This window comes from Triturus cristatus, chromosome 5_1 (assembly GCF_964204655.1).
Source record: "Triturus cristatus chromosome 5_1, aTriCri1.1, whole genome shotgun sequence".
NCBI classification, from domain to species: Eukaryota; Metazoa; Chordata; class Amphibia; order Caudata; family Salamandridae; genus Triturus; species Triturus cristatus.
The window spans coordinates 303,951,187-303,974,868 of NC_140587.1; the positions used below are offsets into that span (position 1 = coordinate 303,951,187).

The 23,682-nt window shown below is 43.1% G+C and overlaps 1 protein-coding gene across 2 annotated transcripts in view; it reads right to left on the reverse strand.

Annotated features, from left to right (window-relative positions):
* TBC1D31 (TBC1 domain family member 31) overlaps nt 1–23,682 on the reverse strand; it is an 834,080-nt gene that overhangs the window by 631,912 nt on the left and 178,486 nt on the right. For both annotated transcript variants that reach the window (XM_085605032.1, XM_085605033.1), the window contains one exon: nt 19,281–19,432. In XM_085605032.1, coding sequence (XP_085461158.1) covers nt 19,281–19,432 — 152 coding nt within the window. The remainder of the gene's footprint in view (nt 1–19,280; nt 19,433–23,682) is intronic.

Below are 23,682 nucleotides of genomic sequence, written 5' to 3' on the forward strand. Positions count from 1 at the left end.
GCGGTCATGGCGGCAGCCACGTGGCAGGGTGAGGGCCGCCGCTCTGGCAGACGCGTTGGCCTTCACATAAGTGAACCACGCCCAGAGCCCCGGCCTATTTGATCACACTTCTACGCTGGAGTGGCGTACGTTGGACCAGCCCGCGGCGATTCCACTTACAGGGGACGACGACACAGGTACATGACTGAGATCTTCCCCACTGCCGGAGGTAACATTGTTGCGTCCACTGTCCACAACACTACAAGCACCGGCAGTATATGTACACATGGAGAGGTTTGTGCTCTGCATTGTGAGGTCTGTCCAGCACATCACCGCCACACTATTGTGTGCATTATTATTGGTGGGTGACTAGTGTCCTTCACACGTTTGGTTGCCACATCTCGCAACATTCAGCTATTGTGTGGTTGAGGGGACATGCCATTTTTGGAAGGTTTGCTGTCCTGTTGTGCGCTGCCTCGGTGGTAGTAGGTAGGGGGATGGTCTGGGGGAGAGGTCCGGAGGGTGGTGGCAGTGGGTTTTGTGGCCTTCTTGGGTGTGGGGGGTGCATGATCAGTAGCTCTATGACATGTGTTGGTCTTCAGATGTGATTCTGGGCTGGGCTCCCTTTCACACTGTAGGTAGTCATCCTATTTTACACCAGTAAAAGGCAGATGTTACATTCCTACTGCTAACGCAGCGTATCGCCTGTTTTTGGATCGCACCGCAGATTTGGCTGCTCGTTGAAAATATCGGGAAGTGGTGTTTTCGTGTTATTTTTGCATATTATTAGCGTTAGTTGTTGCTCTCATTTGTGGAGTTTTTTTTTTGCGGAAGCTATTGCTGGAAAACTGGCGATATCGGCTGTTTTCACCAGGTTGAGAATGAAATGATAATTTAAAATCCCTAAAAAACTATAGGTTTAATTAACATTATAATTAGAAATTAGCATTTAAAAAACATTTGAAATTCACTGCAAAAAAACATAGGTTTCAGGGACGTTATAGTTAGAAATTAGCATTTAAAAAACCTTATAAATTCACTAAAGAAACCATAGGTTTCACGGACGTTATAGTTAGTTGGACATTTCACTCGTACAAAACCAGAGAAATTTGAACGTTATAGTTAGTAGAGCTAACTATAACTCGCGCCCCCGCAATGCACTGCTGATGACGTCACATATTACATCACTCATGACATGGTCAGTGACATCACTGATGACATCACTGATGACATCTCAAATTACATCACTAATGACATCATCCACGTGATAATCTGATGCACCTCCTCATACCCTAATATAACCTTTGATACACCCACTCTAAAATACAGACTACCATTTTTGAAACCATAGACAAATCAATAGCAGTTACTATATACCCACTGACTAATTCCTAGCTATACATACACATTCATTCATTCACCCATAGTTACTCATACATGCAGTCACTCATCAATACAGCACTATTATATGTACTCATACACCTATACAAACACTCATACACTGTCACTCATCCATAGTTATTAACACACCTAGCTAGTCATGTAAAGAATCAATAACACTGCCATTTACTCACCTATACAGTTATACATTCACCATCTAACCTATTCATACAGTTACTAACATATACTTACTCTCTTATACAATCACTGACACAAGCATACACTCATTTATACAGCCACTCTCACAATTACTCACTTATATACTCCAACACTCACATATACTATCTTTTACATATGTAGTTACTCACACATATACCAGTGAGACATACATTCACTCAACAACACACTGATACACACACTCACTCACCTATACAGCTATTTCCACATGCACTATTGAACCCATACACCCAGTAAATTATCCACTCACACATGTAGGCAGAAAGTTGCCCACCCACCCACACACACACACACACACACACACACAAACACTGAGGCACCCATATAGATACTCATGCAACTAATACATAACCCATATAGACAGTCATGTACCTAATCATCAACACATGCAGCAGCTTACACAACAACTGAGAGATTGATACAGACATTCACACAGTTTAGTCACTGACCCATGCATTCAGTAAGACACATTTAATCACTAACTTATACAGTCAGTCACACACCTATTAAATCCTCCACCCATACACTTATACACCAACTCATTCTTCAATACACCTTGGCATTAACATATATAAAATATATTTAAACTTTACAGAAACACACATTCACTGGATAATGTCATGAGTGATGTCATTTGAGATGTCATCAGTGATGTCACTGACCATATCATGAGTGATGTAATATGTGACGTCATCAGCAATGCATTGCAGGGGCACGAGTAATAGTTGGCTCTATTAACTATAACGTTCGAATTTCTCTGGTTTTGTACGAGTGAAATGTTCAACTAACTATAACGTCCCTGAAACCTACGTTTTTTTCAGTGAATATATATGTGAGCAAGGGCCAGGAGGCCCGAAACGTGCATGAGCTGTGCACTTATCTGTTTAATTTAATAAACTTTATACCTTGGCACCGACAATAGAAGTTGTCTGTTCCTCTCTTTGTGCGCGACTGCACATTTGGAGTGTAACCAGATATAGATATAGATATATATATATATATATATATATATATATATATATATATATATATATATATTACCTACTGGCGGTCGCCAGTAGGTAATTATAGTTAGGACCACGTTTCCATAGGAAAACCTCAACATTCTATTTTGAATAACTTTGGCGCCGGTCGACGAATCCTCGCGAATTTCTCAAAATAGGTGGGGCGCTACGCTCCGCTCCTACCCTGAAAGTCTCGGGGGGATCCGTCAAGCGGGGGCTGAGATAAAAGGGGGGTCCCAAAACGCGTTTTTCCCATGCATTTTTCCATAGGACCTTTAGAACGAGCTACAGCCCGAACGGCTGAACAGAATTACTCAAAATTTGGCAGAGAGGTAGTCCCTAGGTCAAGGAAGTGCCTTTTGTAGGTTTGGTGTAAATCTGTTCAGTAGATTCTGAGAAAATAGCCTTTAAATCAATATATATATCTGAGCCCGCTTACGGTACGCTTACCGTACGCTTACGGTAAGCGTACGGTGGCGTGCGCGAGCGCGATTCTGATTGGCTCTTAGATCTTAGTAAACATTCGAATCGGCCGAAACCAGGAAGCGGCGGCCGCCATTTTGTGTATTTCACTCTGAAAAAAAAGAGTGAAAACAAGGAAAGGGGGCAATGAGGAGAGTTACAGACCCCCTAACATTTGTAAGGGGGTCAAAGAAGGACAGAAAAGTACAAAAAAAACATTTATTGATTTTAAAAAAAATCACGGGGTACGCGTACGGTAAGCTTACGGTAAGCGTACGGTAGAAAAAAAAAAAAAAAAAAATGAAAATCAGATTTAAGTGTTTAGATATTAGGGGGCTCTAAAAAGAGCCTTCATCATTGAAGTGCACACCATCTCCTCTATAAATGTTTTGCATGTCATAACGCAAGTTGTTGTGGTAAATGGCACCCATACCATAGTCACGGAGGAAAGCAGAAACAGATTTGTTGACGTGCTTTCTTGCTTTGTCATCGCACCGCGTGCCCACCGTGCGTGCACGGCACTAACTGCGTAAAGTGGGCGCGCGGTGCGCGAAGCGCACCGCGTGCTCACTGTGCGCGCACGGAACGAACTGCGTTAAGTGGGCGCGCACGCCACGAATGGCGTAAAGTAACTTAGCATTTAAAAAACCGTACAAATTCACTGAAAAAACCATAGGTTTCACACACGTTATAGTTAGGAATTAGCATTTAAAAAACCTTGCAAATTCACTGAAAAAACCATAGGTTTCACACATGTTATAGTTAGCGGAAATTTTACTGATAAAAAACCAATGAAATTCCCCCGTTATAGTTAGTGCAGGCAACTATAACTCACGCGACCGCAATCTTCTGCTGATGACATATGTGTCTTTATGAAAAAAAAATATTTGTAATATATGTATAGCTAAAAATGTATGGAAGAAGACATGGGCAAATAAGTGTCTAAATACAGTATTAGCATCAGCAGAGGATTGCGGTCGCGTGAGTTATAGTTGCCTGCACTAACTATAACGGGGGAATTTCATTGGTTTTTTTATCAGTAAAATTTCCGCTAACTATAACATGTGTGAAACCTATGGTTTTTTCAGTGAATATATATATAGATATATATATAGATATATATATATATATATATTATTTTTTTTCCACTGACAAATCCATAGGTTTACAGATGTTATAGTTCAGAATTAGCATTTAAAAAACCTTAGAAATTCACTGAAAAAAACATAGGTTTCAGGGACGTTATAGTTAGTTGGACATTTGACTCATATAAAACCAGAGAAATACGCCCGTTATAGTTAGTTGAGCTAACTATAACTCGCGCACCCGCAATGAACTGGTGATGACGTCATATATTACATCACTCATGACATGGTCCGTGACATCCCTGATGACATCTCAAATGACATCACTGATGATATCATCCAGTGAAAGTGTGTTTCTGTAAAGTTTAAATATTTTTCATATATATCTATGCCAAAGTGTATTGAAGAAAGAGTGGATTTACAAGTGCCTGAATGGATTATTTAGTAGGTGCGTGACTGACTGTATAAGTGAGTGATTGAACACGTGTTACTGAATGTATGGGTTAGTGACTAAACTGTGTGAAAGTCTGTATTAGTGTCTCAGTTGGTGTATAAGCGCCGGCATGGGTTGGTGAGTAGCTACATGAGTGTCTATATAGGTTATTGATATGTTGTCTGAGTATCTGTATGGGTGCCTGAGTGTCTGTATGGGTGGGTGGGGGGGGGGTGACTATGTGCATAGATGTCTGAGTGGGTGATTCACTGGTTGTATGGATTAAAAGTACATCTGGGAAGGGCTGTATGGGTGAGTTAGAGTGTGTATGGGTGTGTTGGTGAGTGAATGAATGTCCCAGTGGTATATGTGTGAGTAACTACATATGTTTTAAGACAGTATATGGGAGTGTTGGAGTATATAAATGACTACGTGAGAGTAAGTTATTTGAAGAGTGTCTGCTTATATCAGTGATTCTATAAGACAGTAAGTATGGGTTAGTATCTACATAAATAAGTGATGTGGTGTGTGTATAAATAACGGAGTTGGTGTGTATAACTGTATACATGAGTAAATGGGTATGTGATAGATTCTTTGCATGACTGACTAGGTGTGTGAGTAACTGTATGGATGAGCGGCAGAGTGTGACTGTATGTATAGATGTATAAGTGCATATTGCAGTACTGTATTGATGATTAACTGCATGTATAAGTGACTGGATGTGTGTAGACCTAGGAAATAGTGGGTGGTATGTAGTAACAGACATTCTTGTGTGTATGGTTTCAAAAATAGTAGTCTGTATTTTAGAGTGCGTGTATCAAAGTTTATATTAGGGCACCAGTATGTGCATCAGATTATCCTGTGGATGATCTCTTCAGTGAGGTCATTTGAGATGTCATGAGTGATGTCACTGACCATGTCATGAGTGGTGTAATATGTGACGTCATCACCAGTGCATTGCGGGCGTGCGAGTTATAGTTAGCTCAACTGACTATAACGGGCAAATTTCTCTGGTTTTATATGAGTCAAATGTCCAACTAACTAGAACGTCCCTGAAACCTATGTTTTTTTCAGTGAATTTCTAAGGTTTTTTAAATGCTAATTCCTAACTATAACATCTGTAAAACATATGTTTTTTTCAGTGAATTTCAAAGGTTTTTTTAAATGTTAATTTGATATTTTAATATTTATAAAACCTATTTTGTTTTCTATTTTTTTTTGTAATATTTGGGAACTCATCTTTTTTTTTTATATGAAAAATTATGTAATTTTTTATATCTTCAAAAAAATATATGTATATATATATTTTTTGGGGGGGAGAAAACTAGACTCCCGTACCGGTAGTGTACCAAGCTCCATCACCACAGGAATCCTATCCGCCATACTGCGAAACTCGTTAAGGATACACATTTCGTATCCGATGGCTTCGTAGCACAGTGTCCCGCCTAACATCATATACGTATAAGGTAGTTTGGTATGCGAAGGGTGCGCGGTACCAATACGCGTGTTACGTCATATACGTATAGAGTCGCACCGGCTGCGCGTTCCATATGCGACAAGTGCACACTGCCAGGCCCTGTGTTAAGTCATAGACGTATGGTATTGCGCCGGGTACGCCATTCCCTCATTTCTTTTTTTATGTCTGAAAACGATATCTAAATAAGTTTAAAGTATATATTTCTAACTGTAATAAACTTATATTATGGTAAATACATTTTCTCAAAATCACGTCGGGTGCGGCCTCCTTGCGCGCTTGGTGCGCGTTTGCCATGTGACCTTAAAAAAAAGCTTTTGATTGGTTCAAAACATTTCCCATTGTAACAGTTGGAGGACCACACCCATTTTGGTCATTCTCTCTACACCGTTTGATGAGAGACACCTATTCTGCTTACAGAGCTTTTTTGAAAAGTTTTTTGCTGTGTACACATATCTTATAGTACACACAACATGTAACGATCATCTTGATCAATAATCATGCTCTGTACAGTAGCCTTCCACGTGTGATAGACATGCATCTGAAACGTTACATCAAAAAACAAATGTGTGTTACACGATGCCCCTGGTGTGTGTATTGTGCTGCCTTTCGGCCTGGGTATTGGTGGCTCGAAGGATTATCATCAGCCACGGGCAAAGTGCACATCCTAGATCACATGTGACAAACAGTAAAGAGTAATGTGTAGATTTGAGTTGCAGTATGCTCTGTTGTCAGGCTTTACCAGTATAGTAGTGTGTCATATGTGAGACTTTCAGCTTCACGTTGGACATGCATTGCTGGACTGTAATGAGCGTTATCACTGTGTATGACGTAACCTCACTGCTGATCCTCCCTCCATCCGAGCACATTCACATGTGTGTGCTTCGCGACAGCAACACTTTCAATAATACCGCACACCATTGATATGCGTGTCTGCGCATATCCACCAGCTTGACAACGACATGTGATGTTGTCCATTCAATGTTTTCGGACAGCATCTCATTGGCGATAGTTGCCGCCCTCCCGGTACATGCTACATTAATGTAAATTGCGGATTGTACGACGTCAAAACTGCAACAGGGACACACACATAAGTACACTTCCTGCCCAGTCAGGAAGTGAACAACGCCCAGGTCCCTGGAATAATTATTCACACCCCTACGCTGGCCTGGCGTACACAATCCCAGCCCACTTTGCGTACGTATAAATAGAATAACAATGACGCCACATGTCCCAGTTTTTCCACACTGCTTCAGGTGATATGGCCGCATCCACCTCGCATATCACAATGGGCAATAAAAAAAAGGGATCCATGAGGTGTACATCATCCTGGCAATCAAAACTTCATCTGAATTGTGAACCCTGCTGGCCGTCGTGTTTGGACACACACCAATGACAGCAGGTGACCAGTGGTGCCTGGGTGCACAGGGGCTGCAATTGAGCGCGTTGCGGCGGGAGGGATTGGGTGCATCAGCCTGGGTGCACAGGTGCAAACAAGCAATGCTGCCGTGCGTAATGATGTGATCTCTGACCTCATTCAGTCACATCTCGGTCTCATTTTAAGGACCTGCTGGACCGTACTGTAGGCCTGAGCCAGTGGGCAGCGCTGCCCTACGGACACGTGGAGTTGGGTTTTGGGGCACTGTAGTGAGCTGTCTACTAAGTGTACATGCACACAGGCTTGCGCCACTGCATTGCATGCGCACATCATGCTTCTAGCATGCGCTCTGTTCCTTTGTATGTGAACGTTGGCATAACATATTATTTACCCTTGTGTATTCTCGTGCACTCCAACTCCTCTTTGAACCACAATTACCACTAACAGTTGGTAGATCATACTTCAAGAAGGAAGGATGCACTCAACTGCTGTTCTCTCTTAAGCTTGAAATAAACCTTAATTTACCTTAAGACGTTTCTACCATTATATTATTTCTCCCTTTTCAGACACTGAGTTAGTTGCACGAAAAAGCACGCAGCAGGTGCTCAACCGTTGATGATGCTCTGGCCTTTCTGACTCCTTCCATCTTGGAATCAAGACACCGTCCCACACTGGAGACCTGCTGTGCCACGCTGAGAGGCACCCCGGAGTCAGAGCTCGTACTGGCATGTCGTTGGACACACCGGTTGTGGCAGGTGAGCAGTGAAGCCTCGGTGCGCAGGAGCTGCATTTGAGCACAGTGTGGGGGAAGCGGCTGGAGTGCAGCAGCCTGGGTGCACAGGTGCAGGCAAGCGATGTTGTCGTAGATAATATAATCTCTGGACTCATTCATATCTCTGTTTCATTTTAAAGACTTGCTGGACCGCACGGTTTCTCGCGGACCCCAGCATCCCAGACACACAGGTGACGGGAGGTAAACAGTGAGGGCTGGGTGAAGTAGGCCGATGCGGTCTCCTCCTCCCTCTGTTTTTTTTACTCTCCCTCCCCTTCTCCCTTCCACCCACTCGCTCTCTGTCCCATTCTCACTTTCTTCCTTTCATTCTGACTACCTTTCTTTTTCTTTTGGACATGGCACACATACTTATGTTTCTTTTTTCTCTTGCAGGTTTTGTACGCTGCTTCTGGAGGAGTCCCACCCACTTCTTTCATGCTTTACTGTTTGTTCGAATAAAGTTATGTTTCCATTTATTTGTGTTGTTTTAATAAAAGTTATTTTTTTACCAATAAATAAGTGAGTGTATGGATCTTCTTTTTCTGACAACACTCGTCTGTAGTTTATTGTGAAAAATCGTCGGTTGATAGGCGGTTATGAGGAAAAACATTTGTAATTTTGCGGTGCACCCACCAAATATAAACCAACAGACTATTACATAAATTAAGCCTGGGTAATTGTACAACGGCAAGGGTTCTATGAGTGTATCACTTTATAACACCACGAGTACTGCCCGTGTGATTACAGAACCAATAAGGCACTGCCTAGGGCCACCGAGGCTTCAAGGACTGGTGAGTCCCACCCTGCATATTTAAGTAAAGACCCGGAGGTTGACGATCCCCGGTCTTGAGTTGGCCTCGAAGCCCCCCGAACAATTCATAAACAATACCCGGGGAGGTGTCGATCCCCTAGGCTGCGAAACGTCTCTGTGCCCTCCCGCGCCCAATTTACATGCGAGATTAAGGTCCCCAGTGCTGCAGAGACCCAGCAATATAATAATAGGATTGGCCCCGTAACATTACCCACCAGCGGACTCATTTAAATGAACGGGTGAGACCCCGCTTCATTTTTTTTTCTCCATTTTTACTATCCGGATCTGCTTAATTGAAGCAATATGAGGTTTTCCTCCTCTCACTTCAACGAGGCAAACAAGAATTTACTATCACAGGGTGGAAGCCATGCTCCCGCCCTGTAAGAGCAAACATAAATGTCCTGCGGATGCACACCCCGGGACATTGTAGGAGCTGCGCCTGGGAGGTGGCACTTCATAGGGCCATGATGCATTGGTTACTGCTGAACTTCAGAATTAGTATAAACGCATACTAACACTACTTGCACACGTGTAGTGAAGAGGCAGAGGAAGCCCAAAATCAAAAAATATAAATCCTCCCAGAGGTAGGATCAAATAGTTCGATGAGCCGACGACCCTGGGATGAGTAGAAACAGCTTCACCAAGAAAACGGGTCTTCAGCAGAACGCAAGCAAGCTCAAAATCTTGGTGAGTGCTGCCTTCTTTTTACCTTCTCCCGCTCGTCGCCAAATTTATGTAGTGAAGAGGAAGACAGCAGTGGATCCGATAAGTAGATTTATTGCAGGAAAAGAAGACAGCTTAAACAGCCACCAACAGAATCAGACATCAAGGCAACCATCTTCTCCAGCACCTTGTACAAACTCCCCAACATTCCCTTCATGACAGCCCTACAGTCTAACATTACATACTTACATTATAGTAGCATTACATACTAACATTCTACTATGACTTACATTAGAATACTACACAGAGCACATGACTTTACAGCAATGAGCTCATGGTTTCATCCATAAGTTTTGAGACCGGTAGGGGCGAGTAGTTCGCTTCCCACTCCCTGTATTGTATAAACGCAAACTAACACTACTTCCACAGGAATGCACAGCGCCCATAGCACATCACTTTACAGCAATGAGCTCACGGTTTAATCCCAGAGTCTTCAGACCAGTAGGGGTGAGTAGTTCGCTTCCCACACCCTGTATAGTATAAACGCATACTAACACTACTTACACAGTTATACTACAGCAGCCAGTATGCTACAGTGCCCAGAGCCCATCACTTTACAGCAATCAGCTCGGTTTGATCCCCGAGTCTTCACACCGGTAGGCGTGAGTACATCGCTAGTATAAACGCACGGTAGAGGTCAGTAGTTCGCTTCCCACTCCCTGTATGGTATAACTGCCTACTAACACTACTTCCACAGGTATGCTACAAAGACCAGAGCACATCACTTTACAGCAATGACCTCATGGTTTAGGCTCTCGGTTTCATACCCGAGTGTAGCAGCATCTCATCTCAGCTGAGCAACACCACACTTTCAGTCCGGTAGGAGGGACTACTTCGCTTCGCACTCCCCCACAGAGGTTACAGTGCTCCTATCCTCCTGTTTCCTACTCTTTTCGCCCATTTTCCCCCTTACTCGTTACAAAGGAATCACAAAATGGCTGCCAACACTTCCTATTTGCAACAGCTCGCAGCCAATAAGCATCAAGCTTGTGCTCGTAACGCCTCAGCCAATCAGATGGCAGAATTCCCAAATATCAATATCGGCAAATTTCAATTTTTCTCGAAAACGACTGAACAGATTTACACCAAATAAACAAAAGCATGCTTTCTAGACCAAGACCCTTCTCCCTGCCAAATTTGGGTTAATTCCGTTCACCCATTCGACCTGTAGCCTGGTCTAAAGTATCCTATAGAAATTAACATGGAGAAAACACGTTTTGGGACCCCCCTTTTTTCCTCGGCCTACCTTGACGAATCCCCCCCAACCTTTCAACATAGGAGCTGATATGAACAAAGAATTAGTCTGGAAACTTTCATGAAGATTCATCAAACGACGCCAAAGTTATAAGCAAAACAAAAACAATTCTTCCCATGGAAACTTGTTCCTAACTATTACTACCTACTGGCTACCGCCAGTATGTAATATATAAATATATGTGTATATATTCAAAAAGGCATATCTACCGTATACATATCTACTGTAGAGGATGGTGGGTAATATATATATATAATAATATATATATGTGTGTGTGCATATATTCAAAAAGGCATGCCTCCCAATAATCCAAAGGAAAGCGCAGGACCGCACACAGTATTTCAGTCAATAAAGTTTATTGCGGCAACGCGTTTCGACCTGAAGAGGTCTTTGTAACAGCCAATTACCAATTGTGCCCAACCAACACTAGAAATAACCTCTGGAGTGATAGACAACAATATGTTGCCTGATAAATGGAAAATGTGAAAGCAGATTGTTGAGAATGTTAATTTACGATATGCACAAAATAATGTAATACATGTTTATCTAGACAAGTTTTCATACTGAATTAAACCAAAAAAGTATTTATAAGACTTAGCAGCATATTTGGCAGAAATTTTCATGTGCAAGCAGGTAATTATAAAAACATTATTCCTTGCCAAGTGGCTCCAGAGCTTAAGATATGCGCAACATAATAAAAAATTACAAAATGGTGAATCGCTTTTGATCTGAAAGAAACATATGATCATCATATTATTATATTGTTAGCCACATGGCTCACAACATGTAATTCAGAACAGCCTGGTCAGACACATTACGGTCAAGTGACAAAGTAACACATTCTATAACCAGACCGGAGCAAAGATCCAAATGAGGTTTGTTGGCCAAGTGGCCTGTTGTGCAAAACAAAGTTTAAAAAACGGTGCATAAAACAAAAAACAAATAATATCTCAGTCTTATACATATATGATTACAAGTCCCCATTCTCAGTATGACAAAAATCTGAAAATAGTGATCCCCTGCTCAGACTGAGCAGTCCGCTAGAAAGTGCTATAATAATTATTTTTGGTTTAAAAAAAAAAAAAAAAAAAAACACAAATACCCTTGGTAGTAGGTACTCTGGAAGCGGGAGGTCAGTATAAGGATAAATATCATATCAAAGAGATGCTCCAATGTATCGAAACAGCCATGGATACACTCAACCATGGCTGAATAACCTGTAATCATGTAGGGAGGGAAACAGCGAGAGGGGAAAAAAGGGACTCATGTTCTAGATCAAATGTAACATCTGCATTCATCATGGGGGGAAAGGAGAGAATGAGAAATACTTTAGTAAAGTACCACATCAACTGATGTGTATGTGAAGCTCCTCGCTCTCATTCAGGCCTCCAAGGTACTTGCTGCCAAGCAGAATTATGTATTACCGACTCCTTTCGCCGCAAACACCTTTCCCTGTTGCCACCTCTGGCTGTTTTTTCAATTCTGTCAATTGTAAAGAAAACAAGGAGATTAGCATTTTGTTGATGTTGGCTGGACCATTGTCTCACAACAGGGTATGTCTGGTCCAAGTTCTTAATTGCCCAATAGTGTTCCAAAATGCGTTTCTTACCAGGGCCTATTGTGCGGCCCACATACCTGAGACCACATGGGCACACAAGGACATACATACAAAAAATCGTTCGTACACGTCCTAATTGTGTTGATGCACCTTTGTTTGCCAGTGGCAATGATGAATGTTTTAACATTGCTGCTCTTTTTGCATGCCTTGAATCTTCCGCATGTAAAGTAACCCTGTTGTTCATGTAGCCAGCCCTCTCTCCTGTTATCTGCATCTGTATTGCTGTGTACCAAAATGTCACGTAATGATTTGGGCTTCCGATAGGTAATCTGTGGACATTTGCTGAACGATTTGCCTATCATGGGATCACTTTTGATCAGATGCCAGTGATGTGATAAAACCTTCCTGACCTCTTGGCTGCTGTTATTGAAGGTGGTAATGAGTTGCACCGGTTCCTGGCCCCCTTCTGTCTTTTTTTTCTTGCTCATCAGTAAGCTGTCCCTAGCCACTCTGGAAACTTCGTCAGCAGCTGTTCTCAAAACTTTGGCCGGGTAGCTCCAGAAGCTCAAAATCGACCCAACATTCTTTTCTGTTCTTCCTCAAACATGGCTACCGTGCTGCAATTACGTTTGGCCCGAAGTAACTCGCCATGCTCCACTTAAGGTTCAGAGAATGGTGACTACCGACGCATACGCCAGACATAATTTTGCCAGAGGTAGGAGATAAGGCAAGATTTGTTCTGAAGAAGAGAAAAGAGGATGAATGTCATTCAGAAGGCGTCAAGAACAAAAACGTTTCCATTTTCGTCTGTACGTTTTAGTAGTGGACTCAGGTCTAGCTCTGGACAATATATCTCTACAGTCTTAGGGAATGACTAAATCTTTGAACTCATTGAACTCCGGTGCCAAGCATGCAACTGAAGAGAATCTGGTTGCGGATGCAGGATTTGCCCCTTGATCATGGATAGCAGAGTCGCTACTGAACGGCGATAAGGCTTGGATTGTGACAGCAGGAGTAGTTCCGTGAACCAATGCTGGCGGGGTCAACGTGGAGCAATGAGGATGAGTTGGCACAGGTCGTTTTTCATTTTTATCAGAACTCTGGAGCTGAGAGGGCATGGGGGAAAAGTGTACGCAAAGATTCCTGACCTTCTTATCAAAAACGCATTCCCTTATGACCCTCTCTGAGGTTCCCTGCTGGCGAAGAACCTGCATTTCTGCATCCCTTGAGATGCAAATAGGTCTAAGTTGGGTGTTTCCCATTTCTGGAAGATGGAATCGAGAATCAGCGGATCAAGTTGCCATTTGTGATTTGTTTGACTTAATCTGCTCAAGGTGTCTGCCATGTTGCTCTTTACTCCAGGGAGATGCTCCACCTTGATGGTTATATGATGGCCAGATCCTTTGAGCTTCCAAAGATAGTACTAGAGATCGTGTTCCTCTCTGCCTGTTGAGATAATGCATGCAGGTGGGATTGTCTGTATGAATGAGGACTGAGGGTGCTCGTATCCTTGGGAGAAACGACTGGAGGGCTAAGAAAATTGCTCTCAGTTCCAGAAAATTGATATGCATTTTGGACAGAGATAGATTCCATTTGCTGCTTGTTTGAAAGTCCTGAAGGTTCGCCTGTTTTGCAGGGACTGGAGCCAGAGATAGAATTGTGTTCTGTCTTTCTGTGGATAAGAATGCCTTGTTTTGGAGGGTATCCAATGCTGCTCCAAGAAACGTTATATGCTGTGAAGGTGTGAGAACGTATTTTTGATAATTGACTGACAGCCCTAGAGAGTGGAAGAGCTGTAGGCAGAAGGAGACGGCATCCGAGGCTTAATGAAGAAAAGAAGCCTTCACTAACCAATTGTCAAGATATGGGAAGATCTGCAGGCCTTTTAATCGTAGGTATGCTGCCATGGGAGCAAGACACTTGGTAAAAACCGAGGAGCTGAGCGGAGGCCGAAGGAAACTACCTTGAATTGATAGTGCGCACCTGCCACAGTGAAACTGAGAAATTTTCGATGCTTGGGATGGATAGGGATATGGAACTATGCGTCCTGCAAATCTAGGCTGGCCAGAAAATCCGAATGATTCAGAAGCTGTAATTTCTCCTGGGAGTTACCAATCGAAAGGACTTTTTCTGCAGGTATTTGTTGATCTTTCTGAGGTCCAGAATGGGAAGCCATTCTCCCGACTTCTTCTTTACCAGGAAAAAAGGGAAGTAGAACCCATTCCTCTTCGAGAGCGTGGCACACATTCTATTGCTCCTTTCTGGAGCATGATCAGTGCCTCCTTCTTTAGCAATTGAAGATGGAGTGGCATTGATTTTGAGGCGGATGAGATGGTGCTGTGACAAACTCTAGGGTATGACCATATTTTATTATATCCAGAACTGATTTGTCTTTGATTATTTTCTGCTGACCTAGATAACGAGAGAGAGAAGTTTTCTTGGATGAAATAATCGGGGGAAGAGCGGCAGGCGGCGAGACCTCGTCAGTGTTTTCTGACAGCATCCCTGAATTGACCTTGTTGCTTCTGCCTGGGCTGTCTGGAGTATGCAGCCTGTGGTGGTGCATGATATTGCTTCTGATGTTGGTAGGAAGGGTGAAATGAGGTGTAAGCCTGAGGTTGGGTATTTCTGGTAACCACCTCGAAATGAATAGGCTCCTCTGCCACATGCCCCATGAAAGAGGGGTCTTCCTGTAAAGGAGTATTCCCAAAGCCTTAATGGTCTGTAAGGCATCATCAAATGGCATGTCCAGTATTTTGCGTTGCACCTCAGGACGGAACATTGTTGCCTTCAGCCAACCCTGACGCCCGAGAACAGCCGCTCCAGCAAGCTGACGAAAGGCTAGGGAAGCCACATCCATAGAAGCATCTATAATCTCTGATGCAGATCTTTCTCCCTCAAGAAGAATCTTTATTGCTTCTAGTCTTTTATCTTCCGGAAGGAGGTCCATGTAAGGAGCGATATCAGACCACATTTGGTGGTTGTATTTTGGTAATAATGCTAGAGCGTTAGCCGCGCATACAGTAGTACCTGAAGTGGTTGTAAATCTCTTGCCAATATTATCAAGACGCCTTCCCTCCTTGTCAGGTGGTGCAGTAATAGGCGCTAAAGGATTTCTTGATCTCCGTTAGGCAGCCTGTGAGATAACGGAATCTGGCTTAGGATGCCCTACCAGACAGACTGGAGCATCATCAGGAGCTCTATACTTTTTGTCAATCCTGGACAAGACCAGGATAACGGTGGAAGGTGTTTTCATTACCTCCACACCCTCCTCCCATATGTGATCTATAATGAGAATCACTCTCACGGTCTTTCTGGATAGAAACTTAAAATCATAAAGAAAACAGACTGCTTGACTGTCATGGATGACTGAAAACGAGAAGCCGCCCTTTCCATTAGTACTCGGAAGCCACCAATGTCTTCTGGCAGTGAATCAGCACTTTGAGGAGATGGAGAAGCAGGCGTTGAAATAACATAGCCCTCCCATTCATGACCTGCTTGCCTTTAGTCCTGAGGTTGACCCTACTCAACTTCTCAGTCATCAGAAGTATCATGCTGTTATGATGACAAAACAGCATCCGTTACAGGGGATGCCATAGGAGAAGGCTCAGACCTACGTGGAGGAGACGCTAGTGGTATAGGTGCAGGCGGTGGCAGCAGCGGAGGTGGAGGAGTAGTTGATTAAGGAAAATGAGTGCAGTAGTCATGTAGCATGTCCTGTAGAACTTAAACCAAAGCCACATGAAGACGGACCATGGGCTCACCAACAGGCTTTCATAGTCATCGTCCTGATATTTAACAAATTGCTGAGAGGGATTGTGAGCAGGACCAAACACTCCATCATCATCATCAGATTCCTCCAAAAATGTTGAAGGTGGAAGAGGTGAGACCACTGAAGGATCTTGGAAAAAAACACCTCGTCGACGAGAACGTCGTCCATGGGTATACAGGCATTAATTGCAACGTTGACGGTCGTTTACGACCAGTCGTGGGATACAGCATTGTCAGCCTCGCCGACAGCAGTGGTGTCTGTGTCGTCGACGAGGACATGATAGGAGCAGGCGAAGAAATCGTCGTCACTATCATTGACGATGCCGAAGCAGCCGTCGTCGACGAAGAGGATGTCGTCAATGGAACCAACGTCTTCGACGAGGAAGTCGTCGTAGTCGTCTGAGTCATCGTCAACGAGGAAGTCATCAGAGGTGTTAAAGCTTTCGTCGTCGCTGGAAGCGGCGGGGCCGTCGCTGACCGCGCAGTAGTTTCGGTCATCGACGATGTAGTTTTCGACAACGAGACCTTCGACGACAAGGTAGGAGAAATGCCTTCTGATGGTGATTTTTGTATCAACAGGGACCCAGAAAATAACACTGTCGACGATATAAGCTTCTTAGAGATAGTAATCTTCATGGATGATTCTGAAGATTGTTTTTCTTGTTTATATGTTAGATGGCTTTTCTCCTCAGTAGGAAATTAATACTTTCTTTTTGTGAGGTGCCTGCATCTTCCTGATGAGACTTTTTAGAAGCCTTTTTTTCTGGGAAATTTCAGGAGATTCATGAGATCCTTCTCTCCTTTTAGATGTTTCCTGTGAGCCCTGTGAGGTAGAGCTCTCCTCTTCCTCAGAGACATCAAATTTACTTTTCAGTCTCTGAAGCCAAATCAACAACCTACCCTCTCTATCTTTAAGGGTTTTCGTTGAGAAAGTCCTACAGATCTTGCAGTCTTGTACCTTATCCTGAGGGTAGAGGCAGTAGATACAGTTCTTATGGGGATCTTCAGCATGCAGCCTCTTCTTACTGCATGTTTCACATGAGTTGAAGAGACCTTTCTTTGAAGAATCAGACATTTTGAATAGAAATCTAGAAAAATTAAGAAGAAACTGAGCAGAGCTCAGGGAAACTCCCTTTCACACGACAAGCAGTAGAAAATCTGAGGAATCTAGCCTCTCTTGGGAGTGTTCTACAGGGTATTGTCACCTGATTGGCTACTACTTCAGTTTGGATCTTTTTACAAAAGAAAATGGATAGGCTATTGCCGTGAATATTCATTGCATTGTAGCCTATAGTAGTGTTAACTACTGGTGTTATAGGTATACCGTGGGACTCCCACTACGACGACGGGGACGATTCAACCATGTGAATCTATGAAAGATCCAATACTGGGCACTTGGAGGACCATAACATTATATGATATACCAAACACTGATCACCCATAGCGCGGCAACACTCGAATCCCTTCGGGAGATCTGGCAAACAGATCTAGGTCCCATCGATAATGATGACTGGAGGGAGGCTCTGGAGTCCTCCAGCTTGGCTGCCACCTCCTCACACAAGATACAGCTAAAATACATACAAAGAGCATACTATACCCGTGTGCGGCTTTACACAGCGGGTTTTATTGAGTCTCCAACATGTCTACGCTGTGGGGTGGAGGAAGCCACTTTCATCCTCACGGTGTGGGAATGTCCCGTTCTAGACAGGTTTTTGAGGTGTGTTCACAGATGTTTGGCTGAGGTGTTGGGGTGGACAATACACAGTACACCACGGCTCGCGTTATTACACATTACGCAGGACATCGGGGCAACAGTTACAAACGTCATCTACTGTTTCTGGGTCTGACCTTGGTCAAACGAGATATCGCCCACTCTTGGAAAGCACTTTCCTCTACCCTGTTAGGGGATTGGAAGCGAGGACTAGATTTTTGCATGGGTTTGGAAGAGCTGGTATTTAGGGCCCGGCGGTGCCCCCAAAAACACACACGCATACGGCAACGCTGGGCAGACTTTAGGGGAATTGTCCTGATCCCACCGACCCCACAGCCCACATTGTTGGACCCTGGGGTTCTGCCTCATGTATAGTGTAACCTTCGCATTCACTGCCATCGAGTTGATGAAGTGGATGATTGCCGGACCATCATCCAGGGACACAGTCATAACTTAAAGAGGTTAACCTTTTTTTTCACTTCTAGCACAGCTAGTTTTCTTTTCTTTCTTGTGTTTATGTTTTTAAAGCACAAAAGCGCTATTCTCCATATGTATGCCAATATTATCTCCTGTCTTACATGTATAAAATGGCTCCTGGAGCATGGATTTGGCAGAGAAGATTCAATAAAGTAGTTTTATAAAAAATACTGGAGAAAATGACTTACAAAACTCAACTAAACAGCTACAGGATAGATATCAGGCATCGGAATTGGTCTTGTGTTCCGTTTCCCATCATCCGGACACTCACCAACTTACCCTGCTTTTGCCTTGTTCGGAGGGGTTCTGCAACAAGTAACGCCGCCTTTTTTTTTGTTTGTTTTTTTAAACAACAAATTGAAAAAGATCTGTGACAGAATAAAAGATTCAATGTAATTCGAGGACGCCTAGTTAGGGCCTTTTGTGGGCCTGGATACTTCATGTCAAAAGGCTCGTGCCAGGGCGCGCACTCCTTTCGCCACATAGTCTCCAAGATGTGGAACAATCCGTCTCGGCATTAAGGAAGATTGATAACTATCTGGGCTTCTGCTGTGCCATGAAAACATTTCTGTTCTGTTAGAACCTGCCAGCTACAATCATGGTTTTGACATTCATTGTCCCTGCGGTTGAGTTAGTGATTCGATGATAGCTAACAGCATGCTTTATGAATACAACTAATTAATATAAGACTCAAAAGTAACAGTTCAAAGAAAGAAATACAAAAGTGATATAGAAAAGTACAAAAGTAAATGCTTTTGAGTTATTTGTACCTGCTTACTGCAAAAGCTTTGTAATCCAACTTTGCTCCTTCTTCTAGAGCTGGTAATTGGTATTTACAAGTAAGAGTGTCGCTTTCCCAGGCAAATATGGAGCCGTCTTTAAAACAGCTAAGCATGGTGTTACTCATTGGTAGAAAGAAAACCTTTAAGGAAAACCAAACATAAATTTAAGATTCAGTGGGACCAGTCAGATATACATAAAAAATAGCAGTCAACAATTTATTAACATTAAACCAGATTGGTCGCACACTGCTACACCTACCAGGCGTGTTCCCCCAATGAAAATGGTCCCTGAAGGTCAGCGTCGGCGGATACACCTATGCTCGAGTGTGAATGCAAGTATGCGTGGCGTGTGCCATCCCTGGACACGTGTTTCGAGGTAGTTGCCTCTCGTCAGCAGGGAGTAGGAAAATGTGTGGGGTTGCTGTGTAAGCTGCTTAAATCGTTATCAGGTCTAGTACCTCTCGTAGCGCGCAGGTGCGTAACCATGAGTCCGTCGACTCCACCGGCTCAAGGGAGTCTGAATATAAAGTTAAACCAGATTGGTCGCACACTGCTACACCTACCAGGCGTGTTCCCCCAATGAAAATGGTCCCTGAAGGTCAGCGTCGGCGGATACACCTATGCTCGAGTGTGAATGCAAGTATGCGTGGCGTGTGCCATCCCTGGACACGTGTTTCGAGGTAGTTGCCTCTCGTCAGCAGGGAGTAGGAAAATGTGTTTATTAACAGATTGTTGTATGGGTCATAAGGCTCTAACAAGGAGACGCATACAGTAGAGACAAAACATCGGGATTATTCTAGCAATAACAGGTAAGACAGGCAGCACAAAGCTGACATTTTGAAAAATAGAAAATGCATCTTTAATAACCACATAATTCTTAGCACTTTACTTTGACCTCTGAAATCCTAGTTAGAATAAAAAGGTATACATAGATTGTATATCCTTAAATGCATGCAATGATGCTACTTCAGAATGACAAAACAACCTGCATAAACTGTCACTGCAGCAGGTCCTTCCCTAAGAGATATAGAAAGAACTCTTAGTTATAGTTAACACTAAACATCCGTATGCCTTTAACTTTCATTTTATTCTAGTCTGTTGGGTATTCTTTAATCTGAAGAATGGAAGATCAGGCTCTTTCACTGCAAACCCAGTTGGTACTCATCACTAAAGTATTAGATACTGCAGTTCAAAATAATTGCAATAACAGCAGGAAAGATGAGGGCATGTGGGGATCATATGTGTGGTGAGGTAGGAGAGAGTAAGGGGAGGAACAATGAGAGCGAAATTAAACACACAAAAGATGCTAAATGAACTAGACAATGTATCAAAGGAGTGATGTGGTCCATCTATCTATTTCCCTTGTACTGGAAACAGCCACGACCTGGAAGTAGTTGTTGCTCTATCTTCAAACGTAAGACACCCCTTAAAGGCTGGCTAGCACGTCTTCAAAATCCAGCCTGGGAAACACGTCTATATGTGGTAGAACACCTAGATATTTTAATAGCTCGCATGCTATATAGTAAGCTACAGAGTTAAAGATTCTAGATAGCACAAGCTGGCAGAAAGAAAAACTTAAATATTTTGATTCATTGACCCTCAACTCAGAGGCAAAATCAAAAAGTACTAAAACGAGCCCATCATGTCTGCTACTGTAACGTTTGGTGCTTTGGTATCCACACAAATGTAGTTTACAAACCTGCTTCTCAAGAATATACCGGTGTTTTTCAACACCACTGCAATTATCCATGAAGAGAATTGGCACCTGTCTAACTGTTAATAGGCAAACAACGGTTTCATAAACATTTACCCATCACACAAAATACAGTCAATGCTCTTTTGGCCATCAAAGGAGAGGGCAGTATAATCACCAGGTTTCTCCTTCTGCTGCAAATACGGTCTGTGGGTGTGTTTGGGATTTTGGTTGGGAAGGGTAATTTGAGAGTGGGTTCAGGTTTTGGGGTGGGAAGGGTAATTTTAGGTGGGTTCGGGTTTTGGGGTGGAAGGGTAATTTTAGGGTGGGTTCAGGTTTTTGGGGTTGGAAGGGTCATTTTAGAGTTAAGGTTTTTGGGCGGTGTGGGGTTTAAAAATATATATATATATATTTACTTTTCACCACTTTTACCAAGTGTATGCCTTTACCACGCATGCCTTTGCGTTGTAATGGCATGCGTGGTAAGGGCATATGCGTGGTAAAAGTTTGCACTGTAATAGTAGTTTGTGGTAGTTCATGGTAATGGCATTGGCGCAGTAATACCCACGTTGTAATAGAATGCGTGGTATTAGTACACATTGTATTGTCATATATTCCCCAACCAGTAGTGCACCACGAGGTGTGCTTGCAGAGTGGTGGAGAAAGGAGGCATGAACTCCAAAGACCTCTTAGCAATCCCGCATTGTGGGATTTACTGGAGATAACAAGAGGGGTAGTTGGCCCTCCAGTAAGTCCCACACAGCAGGATTGCTAAGCCTGGTAGGAGGCCACACCCCATTTCTTCACCACCCTGCAAATGTGCCTCCTGGCGCACTACTAGTAAGGGGATGAAGGCCCCTTCGGTATTGAGGGTCCTTGGGGGCCAACTACCCCTCCTGTTACATCAAGCAAGTCCTACACAGTGGGTTTGCTGAGAGGTTTTCAGAGGCCACGCCCCTTTTTACCACCACTCAGCAAAAGTGCATCCTGGCGCTCTTACTAGTTGATGGTTGCTGTGTGCCAAGAAGCGCGTTTGCAGAGTGGTGGAGAAAGGGGGCATGGCCTCCGACCACATTTCGGCAACTCCACTGTGTGGGGCGTACTGGAGGAAACAGGAGGACATGTTGGGCTCTAAGGACCCTCAGCAGCCAAGGGGACTTAAGCCTCCAACCAGTAGCGCCAGGAGGCGAGTTTAAAGAGTGGTGGAGAAAGGGGACGTGGCCTCCGGCGAGTTGCTGGCTTTTTTTCTTCTTTTTTAAGACAGAGGGGGGGGCGCGAGGCCCCTGTCTACTGGGCCGTTATGGGCCCCGGGGACCCTGCCTATTTTTAAATAAACTTTTTTTTTTTTTTTAAACAGGTGGAGGGGTATGGGGGAGGCTGAGCGGTCCTCCTCCTCCTAGGCCAATTTCGGCCCGGGCACCCCATCCCCTAAGACCCGGTCCTCGGGGTCTGAAAAGGACTCCTTTCATTAATGTATTTGTGCCCCAGGGAGGTGGTGATCCCCGGAGCTGCATTGAGGGGCTGGAGCCACTCCACGCATCATTACTTATTTAAGCAGCAGGTAGGTGGCAGTCCTGGGCTACGGGGGGAGGCCATAGGGCCTCACCAGCTTTAAAAAAAATGTTTATTATGTATGTGCCTCGGGGAGGTGGCGGTCCCTGGGGCTGCGGGGACGGTAAGGTAAATTTATTTGCATAATTAATAAAAATCTTACAATTACTACTTTCTTTGCGAAAACGCACCAAATAGAAATATAGTTAAAAAAAATGTTTTTAATTATTAAAGTTAAAAAGTTTTTAGACATAAATACAATATATAAACATTACATCAAACCATCAGCTTTCCAAAACTTAATATAAAATATATCAATTAATATTTCTATAACTTGTGCATGAGATCATAAATTTCGTCCTAAGTTTAGTCCTTAGCTATTTTGGACTTCCAGATTTCCTGGGGCCAACTCACAGGCATTCAACTTCTTTTTAGCAAGTATTAAAAATGTTGTAAAATTGGAAATCATTTGAATATCCGTTGGTCCAAAACAGACTACCATGGCGTGTCTGCAGGTACGAACACCTCTGTCATAAAGCAGTTTTTCAAGTATCTTTTTCTTTCCACCATCATTACTGTACATATACAAACAAGATGTAGAATACTTTCATCCCATAGATTGCATAATCTGCACATAGACGGCTTAGATGGTCTCAACCAGGGCATTGCATGTTTTAAGCCAGGTAAGTTGCCAAATCGCGCTTTCATAAAAGTGTTTTTTGTTTCTGCAGAACATGATATTTCTAGGTATGGTTGGACCTTAAGATTTGTATATTCCTGGACCAACATCCATGCATGGGATCTCTTAATAAACAGTTCTTTATCTTTTAAAAGGGACAAATGTTTAACTGATTTGTTTATTATTTTCTTAAAACTTTGTGCTGTTAAGGACATTTCCCAGATTTCAGCAACTGACAAATCTTGAAGCACTTTTTGTAAATATTTATGGAAGGACAGTTTATTATTTTGTTCCATTTCTTTCCACAAGAATGTGCACATTGGATAATTAATATTAGTTTTAATTTGTCTCCAGGTCTTAATGTACTGACCCATTCTTGCATATTGTTGATTACAAAAGCCAAATTCTAGCCTTATTTGAGCAGGTGATACATTAGGTGGAAGCCGAAATAGATGTTTAAATTTATT